Below are 15,268 nucleotides of genomic sequence, written 5' to 3' on the forward strand. Positions count from 1 at the left end.
AAGAATGGAGGGCGAACAAACAATAGAAAAATGTCGATTAGCAGAGATCGCTGTTGACGAGAACAGCGGCGAAACAAAAGCTCATATGGGAGAGAGAAATTCATACACTGCGCGGGAGCTGTGATCAAACACGATGGAGAGAAGAAAAACGTCGATATATCGTTGTTGGAGAAAAAAACGTGTCCGACGACAATGTCAATCTCTCTCCCATAGATTCTGTGGGAAAATGAAGAAAAGAAAAAATAAAATAAAGTGATAAATAGAATGTAAAATACGGTGAGAGTAAAAAGACAACAGCTGACTTCAAAAATAGTTATCAGCGTCCGAAAAATCCGTGGCTGCGATTGCACCTGAAAAAAAAACGTTGCGCGTGTAGCACGCACGCGGCGGCCCGCGTGCACGAACACACACAAAAGACACACACGCACACACCGAGAAGGTGCGACAATTGAGTGAGTTGCATGAAAGAACACATTATTCGGTTATTTTTTTTATTTATCTTTTGTTCTTCATCTTCTTCCGATTAATTTAGCTTTTTGAAGCTTTCTTTTCCTCGCTCATGCTGCTGCTGGGTTACAAAAATTCCAAAAATATAAAATCTCGCCAGCCAAAAATGATCGTTTAATCGACCCGGATTCGGAGGATAAAAATATTTAGAAAAAACGAACTATCGGGCAACACGTGCGGCCGTTTTTTCACCTCTTCAAAAAATCTTTTTCCTCCCGATTATTTATCGTTTTTTTTGACTCGATCGAAAAAATCGCGGTCGCGGGAACGTTGGAAAATCATAATGATACACAGAGAGGGTTTGAGTGGACTGAAAGTGTGAATTTTTGTGGGTTACAACTTCAGGAGTCAAATGTCTTGTTTTTATTTTATTTTTCATTTTTTTGGGGGGCACTTTGCAACGGGATTTTTCGACGATCTGTTCACCTGCTTTCGCATTTGTTTGTGTGTCTTGAAAACTGTTTGAGTGTTAATGACTACCAATCGCGTATGGTACGAAAAATACTTTGATGGGAGAATATTGGAGGAGGGATCGAAACGTCGGTTCGAGACGAATGGAAATCTAATGAGGAAGGAAAAGAGGCGAGAGTCGGTCGAATTTTATTTTTTTCTTTCGGTATTCCGTTATTGTTGTTAATAAGTTTACAATGATTCGGATAACCGACCGTTTTTTTAAATTGAACATCGAGTCTGAAACGGAAATCTCGTAACACAGGAATTAATAGCAGCGGTTTTGCGGACGATCGAAGTACTTTATGGCCGCTCTTTTGGTCCGTTTTTTTTTTTTTTTTTTTTTTTCATTATCCAAAGTCCTGCTTGACAAAGATAATCGAGCTTTTGAGCATCGCCTCACGCGTTTTTTTTTACATTCGGCTACCTCGCGTGCAGTCCCAGATATTTGCTTGGCGGGCTTTTATATTTTTGGGCTCTTTGATCGGAAGCTTTTTGTTATTTTTCACCTCGACGCCTTCATCTCAAAACAGCTTAACAGATACGATTCATCCTCGTTCAGACATTTCCTCGTCGAACGAGTTATTCTCGCTTTTTGTACGAGGGCAAAATGTCACGAAGCTTCTCGTGGAATTAGGCATCTTTCAACTCAAACTATTCAACGAATAATCATCCTGAGATCGTTTTTCAACGTTCTTCCAACTGATTAGATCACCGTAACTGGAGTACAAACTTGTATCAATTTTAACGCCTTTCATCATTTCGTATCACCTTTCCCATCAAGCTTGTCCATTTTATCGTGTTTCTGTTCTTCCAACTGCGTTACAAAATTCCAGAACACTTATTCCTCTCATTAAATTGCATATTCACCAAATAATTAAAACATTCGCAACCTTCCCAATTGATATTTGTAAGCCGAATGCTTTTTTTTCAATATTTTACACGACGAGCACGACGTGAATGTCGAAAAGTCTGGTGATCCAGTTACGTTGGTCGAAAGAAATTTTTGGGTTTTGGTATGAGGACCACGAATAAATATTCATGCAGCACTTCGGCGTGGATGCCCTCGTACGAAAGAAGCGGGGGCTTATAGAATCGGTGCAAGGGGGGGTCGGGGGTTGAGTGGGTCAGGTGGCAAGTTTTGGAAAGCTCGAACACACAGATAAAATTGCAGGCTGTGTTCAGTGGATACATACCGTCCTCGGAAGTTCTGACATTGATAGGATAACTCGGTGGGCCGTCACCTACGCTGGTCCCTGCCTCCACCCAAATCCGATAAGCGCACCACTTTTTGAGCTCGTCCAACACGAATCTTGTGTCGTTTAGTTTGACGACCCTTGCCTCAGAGTCAGAGCGTCCATGCTCGACGACATGTAGTTTGTAGTAAATGATCTTGCCGTTGGAGCTTTCCGTTGGTGGAGGTGCCCAGGTAACCTCAATCGAGGTGGGGCTGATCGCTCGGCCAGTTATGTTTCGAGGCGGAGCCCCGGGTACTGTATAACACTCAATTATTGACGAGGAAAAAACCAAAACAAGGAACGAAAGAAATAAAAATTAAAAAAAAAAAAAAAACGAAAAAAAAGAATGAAGGAAACAAACTAAAACAGGACCTGAAGAGGAATCAAGTTCGTTTTGGCGAAGCGCCTAATGACGGTCCATTAAAATCCGCACTCCAATTCGAGCATTTCATCATCGAAGCTTCGTTATCGATTTCATTAAAAAACCATTCACCGAGTTTCATATTCCTTCTGATTACGAAAAGTTCTTCCAACTACAGTTACGAATTCGAACAAAACAGATAAAAAAAAAAAAAAAAAATGGAAAAACAAACCGTTTAAATAGAAGAAAGTTGGCGATACTGCGCGAGACACATCGCTAAATTTCATTATTCAAGGAACTTGGGTCGTCGCATGCACAGAACCGTCATTGAGCGCGTTGTAAAAGGGGCGAAAAGTAAAACGAAAAAAAAAAAAGAAAAAAAAACAACAAACGAAAAACTAAAAACTAAAAGAAACATGTACACACAGCTCGCTTTTTTTTCTATCGTCGAATAATACGAGCGTTTGGTGGAGTCGCTCGTGAGACATGAAAATATATATCGTGGTACGTTAGATATATAGCGATACGTCCTTGGATACGTAGTCTCAAATAGTACCTGGAGCTCGAAAGGACGTTCGAGCATATTGAGTATGTTACAGAGAGTATTTCCCTCGAGATATTATAAATGAAAAAAATGAAAAAAATTTCAATAATCCAAATGAATAACGGACTATAATAATATAGATTATCGAGAATTATAAAAGAGAGGTGCTCAAAATGCACACATATATCGATGATGCAGTGCTTAGTGCAATTTATATGTATTATATATGTACTTATATACGTATATATAAATAAATTTATATTTATATATATATATATATATTTTGAATATACATTTTGATAAATATATATATGAGTTTATATATATATATATAAATATATAAATTTATATATAAATATATATATTGGCATCCAAAAACGGTTTTTTTGTCTCAACGCATGCAGCCATTCTCACTCTCCCAGACGTGGTAACGTTTGTAACGATGTGAACGATACACTTTAACCATCATTCGAGTCGTATCGATACGATATCCCCAAATCGACAAAACAAAAATGTCAAAAAATCGCATTTACCGTCGGGACGTCATCGCGACTTGTCTTTTTTTACGTTTGATACCGTAATTTTTTGTTCTTTTTCTTTTTGCTTTCACTGGTTTTACTGTACTCGGTATTAAGGTGCAAAGGGCACTTTATTTCCAGCTTAATCTACTTTGCGGGAGTATCTAGCGCTACGCGGGCACTTTTTTAAAAAATTTTGTTTTAATTAAAACAAAAGAAAAAGACAAGGTCCCTTTCTCAGGGGCTTTCGTTTAACTGTCCTTACCTGCGGTGCCCATTTGTCTTATTTAATATTTCATGTATGTTTTCGTTTTGCTTTTGCTCAAGGCGAACATTCTACGATCGCACATGAGGAGCGACGAGCGAGAATTATTCGAGCGAAAAGCATCTCGATGCTCGTGTATTCGTGTTATTTCTTTTATATGGCACTCTCCTCGCTGCTTTTTAACTTTAGGCATTTTTCATCCCTTTCTTTCTTTTCCCTTCTTTTCTTAGTGTCTCGTGTACGTTTTTGCTTACCGAACTGCTTCGTCCGAACCGGATAAGGCATCGTCGTCGCTCCTTCACCTCTCTGACTCCTCGCTGCCAACCACACGTAATACAGAGTGTTCGGGTACAGTGACGTCAACGTATAATTCTCCGTAACCGGTAACCTCCGGTGATGCTTCTCCTGAATTTTCCATTTTCCATATTCATCGTTTTTGTTTTTTTTTTGTTTTTTTTTTTTCCGAGATCGTTGATGTTTTTCGAACCGTTACGTTTTGGTTTTTTCGTCCATCGGAAAACAAACGATAGGGAAAACAACGAATAAGTTTGATGAGAGGAAGCCAAAGGCATTAACGGATTTTCGTTCCTGGGATTTTTGATTGATCGAGTGCTCAGTATCGGAAAACTGTCCGTTCGCTTATTATCGATACGTATACGCAATATTCGTAGCTCTCGTGTATACAATACCCTTCGAAAGTTCACACGCGGTCTAATTACTGCGAGAATCTTTTTGTCCGATTGTGACCGATCGGTAATTGAATAATGAAAGAGTTTGTTGATTCACCTGTTATTATAATAATCTGCCATTTATTGATTAATTGAGTTTTTTTTTTTTTTTTCATCAGAGTCCAACAGATGCTGGAAACTCGTTCGACATGAATATTTTCAATGGGGCGATTCAATCATTTGATGGAAATATGAGAAAAGTATTGTTCCGATAATACAGAATTTCGTGAATAAACAAACGAGTGTCAGGCATCACGTCGATTAAATAAATCCATACGTTCTGGTAATTCGAGCATACTCATTCGAGCGAGCGAAGAATTTGATGCGGAATACAGTTCGATCAAAATTTTACATCGAAAATGTTCAATCTCTCAATTAACGAACACTCAAAATTGGCGTGAGCAATCGATTCGATGCATTTTGAAGATTGAATTCCGGGAATAGCGCTGAGATTGAACAATCGAATTAAGCGAGAAATATCGTATTCGAAAAATCGATCAACGTCTTATCATTACTTCATACATTTGCGACAGTTCGAAATCACATTTTCAGTAGTTCCTTGAACGGAGCACTATTTTCGATTAATAATAACTTTATTCTCCTGGAATGCCAACGAATTTAATAATTTTGTGAGGAGAATACGAATGATTTAGGGTTCTTGTAATTTTCCGGAGCTTTCCTATGCAAGTTGCGATTAAGAGAATGGCAAAGAGATAATCTCGTATGGATGTACATACCCGAGCATAAGTATCGTTCCAGTAGAGCTCGTAGCTGATAATATTTTCAGCGCCATGAGCCGGTTTGCTCCATTGGAGCGTCACCTCGGTCTCCCCAATGTCAATAGCCGAAAGGTTTTCCGGTTGGCTCGGTGCGCCAGGTTGGGTTTTGACTTGGATCGGAGGGCTGAGAGGTCCTGGACCAACGCTCGTTAGAGCTTGTACCCGAATGGTGTAGATCGTGTGTGGCGTAAGTTCCATGATTGTCGTGAGTTTGTTATTATCGACCATTTGTGACTGCCACGATTGCATTTGTTGGTTAGGATCGGTCGTGTAATAAACTTTGTAGCCCTGTGCAATGAAAAAATAAAAATTCGTTCATCCTTGAGTCGTAAAGCTTGAGTCGCTTGATTGGAAAAACTTTTATAATTATTGGATGAAAAGTTTGAATGGATTCAATCGAGTGAAAAATCCAGTGAATCGAATATTTCCAGCTTTTTGCGTTCCATTCGCGCACTTCCATCGGATAATTAAGATCGGAGGGACCGTCGATCTTACCGTGACTTGACCATTCGGTGTTTCAGGCTCGTCCCACTGTATCACCATCGTGCTCGAGCTCAGTGGTCGGACCTGGACCTGGCGTGGCGCAGAACCAGGTTCTGCACAAACACAAATAGTTGCATCAGAATATTTCAGTGTCTCCAAATGAATCCTCGATTTCGAGTCAGTCGGTGAATAAAAATGATCGAATCAACCGGTGCTGGAGGCCGAATCGTTGAAATGCTAACGAAAATTCATTCTCAAAAAGAATTCGAAATGGAGATGAGCTGCGGTCATTCTCGAAAAAAAATCATCCGATAAATAATGCAGCGACCAGAGGGATTTTTCGTTACGTTTCAACGACCCAAATTTCAATAAAAACTTCGACAGGAAAACAGTAAAACACACACAAAAAAAAAACAATTTTCGCTTCATGATACAAGAGAATTTTTGACTCATTTTCGGTCGCTAATGGTACGATATTTTTTGTCATACTTCATACTTCAATTCTTCATTCGTGCAAACCACTGCTGCAACATTGCGACCTTCTCATGAAGCAAATATTCGAATATAATTTTGATATGTGCTTCGTCCCAACATGACGAAGCTGCAATTCACGTTGTTTCGTGTGTGTGGGTGTGTTTTTTTTTTCATTGTGCTGTACCGCGTGTACGTGCTGTCAACAGGGTGACGTCTAATAATAGATCTAGGCTCGTTCGACAACGAGATTTACGTGTACGTGTGTTTTGCATTGCACTTGAATATACGGTTTTCGATAACAAAGCTAATGCACAGTTGACCCAGCGTCAATCATTGCCACAGGACAAATTTGCGCTCCGCCTATGAGTGCATACGTTTAAGCGTATAATGTTGCTCGTATATGTACAGACAGAGGCTAAAAACGGTATAAAATTCGGCAATTTGGTGGTTTAAACGTTAAAAATCAATCATAATAAAAATTCATTATTCCTGGTGAAGCTTTAACCCGAAATTTATGATGGCCATTTGAATATAATGATTGAAGAGTTACAGCAATAATTTCGAGTCTCTTGGATAGCGAAAATAATAATAATAATAACAACAACAACAATATTTTCGAAAAATTTTTGTCTTTCATTTTCCCGTTAGAGAATTCATAATATTTTTATGAAAATTCATGTGTTTTGATAACTTCGATTACCAGTTTACCGTCGATTTTCGAGTAATTTTCATTTAATGGTTTAGAGACGCACCGAGAGAGAAGAACAAAAGGTAAAAAGGTTCGCTGGTGAAGTGAATTTTGCTCGGGAACATTGTACACGTGATAGAGACTTTAATACAGTTATCTCCATTTTTTTCACGTTCCACAAAACTCTCCCTAGTCCATTTACCGAAAAGGTTTTCCCGCCCATTTTTATATGCCGCGCGTCCATAGCTTCGTTTTTTATGCCATGCTTTTACTCATCTTGACGATGTGAAATAAAAACTTCATCGACGAGTAAAAATCGTTCGATTTAACGCGTGATAGATCGTTCGAAACAAAGTTAAATACACGCTCTTTCAAATCCGATGAGCTTTTCTCTTTCTCTCCCGTCGTTTTGTCCAACTTAATAATTCATCGCTCGGGGAAGCTCGTTTTCGTTCGTCCACCGGCTTTTTGTCGATGAATATTCTATTCGTTTTCCCATCAATAAAAAAAAAAACATTACAAAAAAAAAACAAATAAAAAAAAAACAAAAAAAAATAAAAATACGCTGTTTCGAAAATTATTCGTCGCACAAAGCGCACATCCATGCGAAATATCGTTGTGCAAATTTGTAAACAAAACGTATGTATAGCAAATCTACCGTGTACGAACCGTGTGCCCGGAACGAAGTTTCGTCCCTTCTACATTGAAATAATAATAATGAAAATAAAAAAAACTGATGAATTCAATAATAACGATATAAAAGAGCGACTACGAGCGACTTTCGAAACAGACGAACTACATAATTCTGCAAAATTTACTGAAAAAATTTCTATATACGCCGATGCGGAAAATGATGAAACTGAAACGAGTGCTGGAAAAGTAGTGATGAAGACCATTGAGAATCAAAGTGTCTACGACGCTACGAGCTACTGCATCAATCCTTTGTAATGTATTTATCGACTTACTGGAACCTCCATTTGATGATTCCGCTATGGGAGAAACGAGTCAATTATTATCGATTTTCGAGCGAAATTTCTTTTCAAAATCCATATACACGTAATCTACTGGTGAACAATAACAAGTGCTTTTTCTCGAAATTTTTTCGTCTCTCGTTCATTCATGTGCAAGATACACTTGTAAATGTATAAATATATAAATACATAAATATATTAATATAAATATACATTGAATATTGTATGTAATACATTTTGTAAAAACGTATGATGCACATAAATATTGATATTTGTGAGGTGGTGTTTTGACATAGAAAACTCTATGAGTCTGTGAATTTGTGTTATTGTGTGCGGCTGCAATTGGAGGAAAAAAAAGGTGCCATCGGTGATACAATACGAAATCGCGATATGCTCCAGTGCTCCTGTACGAGAGATACATACACACGCGCGTTAACATTTACGTATGCATACATTTTCAGGGGGCAGGCCGGAGGGGTCGGGCAGGGGGGGGGGGGGGGGAGAGAGAGAAACTATGCGAAAAATCGTAGCGAGAATCAAAGAGGGACAGAAAAAAAAACATATTCATCGAGTGCAACACACACAGTGGGAAGGGATGTAGGATGTTTTGGGTGAAGAATGAAAATGATGGAAAAGTACGATGCATGGTGATGAGGATGCTGACGAATTCATGTGAAAATTGGAATAAAGCTTTAAAAACCACCGTTGTAATGGGTCTTTCGTTATGAAATATATTTGACAGCTATGATGAAAAGTTGAAGCTTTGTACGCTGTATCGATGCTCATTAAAAATTGATCAAAGCTTTTACAGCTTGCGATGAAACTCGAATGCTTGCAGACGAAACTCGAGGCTATTTTTATGCTGTTTTTCCATGTCGTGGAGTTTTAACATTTTTTATCTCTTCGGAAATATTACAAAAAACAGGAAAAGCGACTTTTTTTGCATTTTTAGAGTCAATTGAAGCTCAAGACAAATTTGTGTCATTTCCTAATGCAATATTGCACATTTTTCACCGTTCGAATATGAGGAAAAAGTGGTAGAGGATAAAAGTCGAGAGAGAGAAAGAGAGAGAGACAGGAGGAGCGTGAGGGGACGACATAATCTGTGTGAAAATATGGTTTTCGTTGTTGTTGATTTTTTGGTTCTTTTTCCACTTACATGTGACAAACGTGTCCAAGACGGACAGCATGAAAAAAAAACAAGTAGAAAATTTTCCTCAAAAAACGGTGCGAAAAAATGGAACCCCATTTTCAGGGGTGTAAAAAAATGTAGTTGCCGACAAAAAAATCTTTGCAGCCTCGCTCGCCCCATTTTGCATTCGGCTGAACGATCGTTAGTGATCGAAGATTATCGCGCGCGACTCGACGAAGTACACGGTAATACCGTGCATAAAGAATATAAAGTACATAAAAGAGTTATAAACCCCTGTCGGTCCGTAAGTCGACGAGACGGTACGACCATGTCGATCAATTATTTATGGACAATAAAATAAATAACGACGAGTATGATAACAAAAAAAAAGAAGAGAAAAAAAAATTCGGATGACGTAGCGTCATATTATCAACGTGAAATGGCACATTCTTTTTCTTTTATTGTTTTATCCTCCCTTTACCGCCTATTCAATCGTTTGGAAATGTATTTAAGGAACGTTGATCAATCAAAATAGTAAAGATGATAATTTTCGAAAAATGCTAATTTTGAAGAATAATTTATGAAGGAATTGCAAACATTCGTTTCCTTGGGGAATCGAATTTCGTTCTGTTGGAAATGGAAATTGTTGAAAAAGAAGAATCAACGAAAATGGAAAATGTAAAGGCAATTATTGAAAAGCTAGACGAAACTCCGAGGACCCGAATGTGCCATTCCAGGATTCGTTCAACTTTCATGATCGATTGTCAAAGATTTTAGAGATTTTGCAACAAAAGTCGCTCGACGATTTTGCCATCGTTCACAGCCGGATTCGATTGATACGGAAAAAACTTGTGCGGAATTTCAACGATGCACGAATCAACGTCATTTGTTTATGCGCGACCCTCTCGCGACGCGTTCGGACTTTGTGAAATTCGCTTTCAAACAATTTCCCGCTCACGTATACTTGCGCACTTCCGCTCATTCGTTCACTCGCTTTCTGTTATTGGTTTAGAAGGTTGGAAAAAATAATAATACTGACTGGTTTCGCCTGTGGTCACGATGACCGGGAGACTCTGAGGGCCACGTCCAATAGCGTTGACCGCGGTCACGTACATCTCGTATTCTGTGTAAGGGCTGAGATTCCTGACATAGTAAAACATGGTCGTTATTCCTGATATTTCAGTCGGCGCTTGATTCGCTTGCTTCGGCTTGTAGTGTATCACGTAGTACTGGATCTCGTCGGAGCCCTTGTAAGACCACATGAGCTTCACCGTCTCTGCCGTTATTTCTAAGACTTCTATGTTCTCGGGTGCCAGTGGAAGAGCTGAACAAACGTACCGACCAAGCGTAATTATTCACGTCAATTAAACAGTAAAACGAGACGCAAAAATGCAGAAAAGTATCGGCCAAACTGGTTTTCTGGATGGTGGGAAGGGTCGAAGGATTTTATTTAATTTTAAAAATCGTGGAGCCGAAATCGGGACTTTTTTTGCAAAATACTTTGAATGTACATTTTTTCAAGTTTTTTTTTTCTCAAATATTTTCAAAATGCGATAAGACACGAAATTATTCGTTATATCCAAAAAGCAAGAAAGCGGCGATTGAATTGAAATTTGAAGCGTTGACTCACATTGAACTTTGACCATGGATACGGTCTCGATGACTCGAATTTCGCTGGATGCGATGCACGTATAATTCGCCGATTCTTGAATGTCGGTGAGCATGAGTATATTTTTGCCAATGGGTATATTAGATTCGGAAGTTAAATCCGTGGCCGGTTCCTTTCGCCATTTGACGAATGGCATGGGAGAGCCAACAGCGACGCACGTGAGGTTCAACGAATCGCCGAGAGTCACTTGGCTCACTGCCGGCGGTAGAATCGAGAAAGTTGGCGCGACCCGGCGTACTGAAATATTTATGTATCAGGTCCTCTCGAAAATACGAGCGTTTTTTATAGTTATTTTATTGGCTTGCTGTCGATCTTGTTACGGAGGGGAGCAAAGAAAAGAAAAGACGTCGTAAAAATTAGAAGAGCTGCTCTCAGTGGTTTGTCAATGTTGCTGATCCGATTCGGTGATGAATTATTTATCGAGCTCGTGAGTTTGTCTCGGTGTAGGAAAATTCGAAGGGAACGTAACGTTTCTGCGAAACTAAAAAATTCTCGTTTCCTTTGACTCCTGACGAGCTCCACAAAGCTTCTTCCAACGAGATTTAGTCTCTTCTCAAAACTCCGAGAATTCACAAACTTTAGACACACTCACCTCTGACATAAAGTGTGGTTGATTTGGAGTATTCCGTGCCAACGGTGTTGTTCGCGACGCACTCGTACTGTCCCTGATCGTCGACATCAGACGCTTCAATTTGCAGAGCCCCTTTACGACGAGAAAAATTGATTTATGAGTAAAGAAAAGGAGAATCGGTCTCGCATACGAGGCTTCTCGAGCCCGAAAATAACTCTTTTCGATTAGATGCTGCATTAAATATGAGGCAATAGCTAAATAAATGAAGGAATATCTGGGGAGATAGAAATAAGCGTTGGAACGATGTCAAGAGCTCGAAGAGTCGTTGCTGCCATCGATGGCTAGAGAGCAGAGCTGCAAGATCGCATTTCTCCGTAGCTTCGATCGGTCGCAATGCTATACCCGTTGCATAACCCATTAATCAATATATCTGTTGATATTAGGAGTCTCTACGTGGGAAGATTTGGCATGGTGGAATGGGCCACCGTGCTGGTGTACGGCTTCCCTCATACATAATAAATTTCACGTTCGGATGAACTGTGCGACGATCAACCGAAGCCTCGTCTCCGACCCAATAATTCCCGGAAAAGAGGTCACACTATAGACAACAATCTCTGTGCACACATTGTCCCGTGCTTGTACAAGCAAACGGATTTCTCGAAGATGCGTTTACCCGGTGACAGCTGGGGAGGGGTTCGGCGGCCCGACGATTTCATTCGATATTGGATAAAACGAGAATCGAACTCATCAAAAAAGAATCGAGTCGAGATCGCCCGAGATGAATAGAATCGCGCCTTGTTTTTTCCGCGGGAGTTCCGCTCGCATAAGAAATTCGAAAAACGAGCCCCGACGAAGCTCGGATTCTCCTTGGTGCGGTGGCGATAAGATCGAAAAGTTGGTCTCTCGAGAATTGGGATTTGGATAACTTCGTAAAGCACCGTGAGAATATGTTTCTCGATGGAGAACGCGCCGGCCTGGCGAGGAGGCCGAGGGCGCAGTAGATTATTCTTTGCGGATTTCCTGCGTTGCGGAATCCTTTGATATTCATGCGAGTGCAAATGTTGAGTTTTGAGACAAATGGTTTTATCATAAGGAGAAGAAGAAGGGGCTCGGCTTTGGTAGCGTGGCGGCTATAAATTCTGGCATGAGGGGATGTAATCATCCGAGCAGCGGAGAGGAAGATTGACAAACATGTTTCTCTTCTCTCGAGTGCCGAGATCTTCTCTCTCTCTCTCTCTCTCTTCCTTATATTTATCTCAATATGCATGTACATACACGTGCTCTCGAAGTACCGAGTGTGCCAGCATGCCAAGACCCGTATCTCTGGAGGATGACGCCCGAGTATAATGCAAAGATGTCGGTAACGGGAGGGAGAGGGGCGGAGGGAAAGAGCACTCTCGCAAACACGAGATCTCGGTCTACTCTCTATCTATCTGTGTGTAATATAGTGGAGCGTGTATGACGATACAACGGTATAAAGTTCGTACATGTATGGGCGCGTGTACGAATACGTGGCTTCAGCAATGTCGCGAACCGATTCTACATTGAAATATATATGGGGGCGCGTTCCCTCATATTTAATATCGCATCGAGTGCGCCGGGGCGCGCATGTAAAACAGCCTCGCGTCGGGGGTCATTCGTGTTTGTTTTCTCCGTTTCGCGTGTTTCTTTTCTTTTTCCTTCCTTCGGCATTTTCCATCTCGGCTGCGTCTTCGAGGTATTCGCGGAACGATGATAAAAATGTTGGGATCTTTGGAGGGGGAGGAAGACGAGCTCGCGGGGTGTCGAGCGTCGCTCGCGGCTTTTTTCCTCCTCCCTCTGTGTCGCGCCTCGGACGCGGACACTCTGCGGGGTCGCTGTAACTCAAGATCGTGGCTCGAGATGCCTTGGGAGGCGAGTCGGGGAGGGGAGAGACTTTCGGGAGCGAATGTCTGGTGCTGTTTTTTGCTGGAACCGCGTTTCGGTAAGCGCGATTCCTCGGTATCGGAATTGAACCGCTGCGGGGTAGCGCTCGGATCGTCCGGACGTTTGGAGATCGAGGGAAAATGCACGGGGCTACTCATTTTGCACGGGACGAAATATTCGAGGAAATACGTGGCGCTCGTATATTTCCATGTTTTCAGGAGCTCTCGCTCCTGAGAACGGGCGGGCGCGCGCTTCAATAGAATCTTGAAAAGAGGCTCGCGGAGCTGCTCCGAAAACGGGTCGCTTATTCAGCGGCTCTGAGAACTAAACCGCGCACCAAAGATAGAAAAATTCTGCGGAGAGACGCATTTGTAGTAAATTTCATGCTCTACAAAATAGAGTTTGTCGTAGCGTTTGGAAAGCCGCGCCGGTTTGGAGGTAACGCGCATAGTAAACTGGGGGATCGGGAGTAAAACCTTGACATTTAATAACTCGTTCGAAGAGGCGAATGCCTGATGGAAAAGCGATACGAGACTTTTCGACTCTCCGAATCCGTGGCTGCTGGATACACGAGAGCTCGTATTAATGAGTGCAAAGCAGCACGTGCGTGTATGCGCGTATCGGAGCTTCAAAGGCGAGTCGCTTCGATGTGGAGAGCTCCGCGAGGGTGTGGTTGGACGAAAGCTGCCGCGCGCAAGCTCGTCGCATGGGCACCGAGGATGATGCGCGGTAAGAGGCAACAAGGAGCTAAAGGGAGATTGGAAACGGAGGGGGGGAGAGAGAGAGAGAGAGAGTGCGAGAGATGAACGAAGGATGCTGCACCGAAGCGAGAGGAGAGGAGGCCGCGAAGCGCGTTCTCGCTCTCGCGGAGCGTGAGGATTTCGTACAAATAGAATACAAATAGAAAATATGTTTACCGAACCCGCTCCATTTCCCTCTGGCCCCGGTGACAACATCGGCCACCGAAACAGAATCGAAAAAATCCTCGACTTTTTGTTTGTTTCCATTCCCTCCGCTTTTGGCTACCGCACACCAGCCGGCGAGATTCGCTCTCGATCGAAATATGTAAATAAACCCGCCTCGGCGAATATATACGCGTATCGTGTATCGTCTAAATAACGTGTATTACATTTTTCGGTGTCGCGTTTACTTGTCGCACACACGCGACATTTTTCGAGGAGGGAGGCGAGTCGCGAGACACTTCCGACGCGAGAATATCATCGCCCACTTGCACGAGTATCACACAATTCCACTAATTCGATTCCTGCTCCCTCGGATTCGCTTTACCGCACACCATCTTTTCCAATCGAGGCATAAATCGTTGTCCCTATTACCAAAGGCAAAGAGTTTTCCTCCCACATTGCTATGGCGACGGGTCCCTCGGCGTTAAAACACCGCCAACATTTTCCCTGCACTCCCGCGACGCATTAATGCGCATTCTTTGTCGACCTGCCGATCGGCCAGCAACCCATATACACATTAAACTCGAGAATCGATAAATCGATTGATTGAATAAAAAATAAATCTTTGCTGCATCGAATATTCAAAGAGGATCAAAAATTAACCTCCTTTCATCCTCCCCAAAGTCCCTCGGTATCAAGAGCCCTCGTTCCCTTTATACTTACAAACTGACGAATTGCATCTTTGTTTGATAATCGCGGTTAGAAGCGCTCTTCAAAAACGGAGAGAGACGGAGAGAAACATAAAAGTGTGTAGGGAAAAACGGCGAAAGATTATTTATCTCGTATCGAGAGAGGGCTCTGGAAAACGATGATAAATTGCGATACGACGCGTACACGGTGAAAGATCGCGAGAGGAGCGAGGGATGGGTGAGGGGGGGGAATGACGAAGGGTACACGAGTATATCATGTGTAAACACACAGAGACGCGTCGATGTATATAAATATATAAATCCTTAAGTATATGGCCCTGTTGATAGTGCTGCGGGGGGGCCGAGGCGAAGGTGGAACAAATGCGGAATGTTG

At 41.6% G+C, this 15,268-nt stretch overlaps 1 protein-coding gene across 12 annotated transcripts in view; it reads right to left on the bottom strand.

The window, feature by feature from the left end:
- Window positions 1-15,268, bottom strand: part of Lar (tyrosine-protein phosphatase Lar) — a 181,452-nt gene that overhangs the window by 23,971 nt on the left and 142,213 nt on the right. For 5 of the 12 annotated variants that reach the window (XM_043426845.1, XM_043426846.1, XM_043426847.1 and 2 more), the window contains 8 exons: window positions 11,400-11,510; window positions 10,769-11,044; window positions 10,178-10,462; window positions 8,001-8,024; window positions 5,886-5,986; window positions 5,349-5,678; window positions 4,138-4,288; window positions 2,154-2,450 (listed from right to left, as the gene is read on the bottom strand). In XM_043426845.1, coding sequence (XP_043282780.1) covers window positions 2,154-2,450; window positions 4,138-4,288; window positions 5,349-5,678; window positions 5,886-5,986; window positions 8,001-8,024; window positions 10,178-10,462; window positions 10,769-11,044; window positions 11,400-11,510 — 1,575 coding nt within the window. The remainder of the gene's footprint in view (window positions 1-2,153; window positions 2,451-4,137; window positions 4,289-5,348; window positions 5,679-5,885; window positions 5,987-8,000; window positions 8,025-10,177; window positions 10,463-10,768; window positions 11,045-11,399; window positions 11,511-15,268) is intronic. The other 7 variants (XM_043426855.1, XM_043426854.1, XM_043426853.1 and 4 more) reach the window with 4 other exon arrangements.

This window comes from Venturia canescens, chromosome 8, assembly GCF_019457755.1.
Source record: "Venturia canescens isolate UGA chromosome 8, ASM1945775v1, whole genome shotgun sequence".
In the NCBI taxonomy this organism is placed as follows: Eukaryota; Metazoa; Arthropoda; class Insecta; order Hymenoptera; family Ichneumonidae; genus Venturia; species Venturia canescens.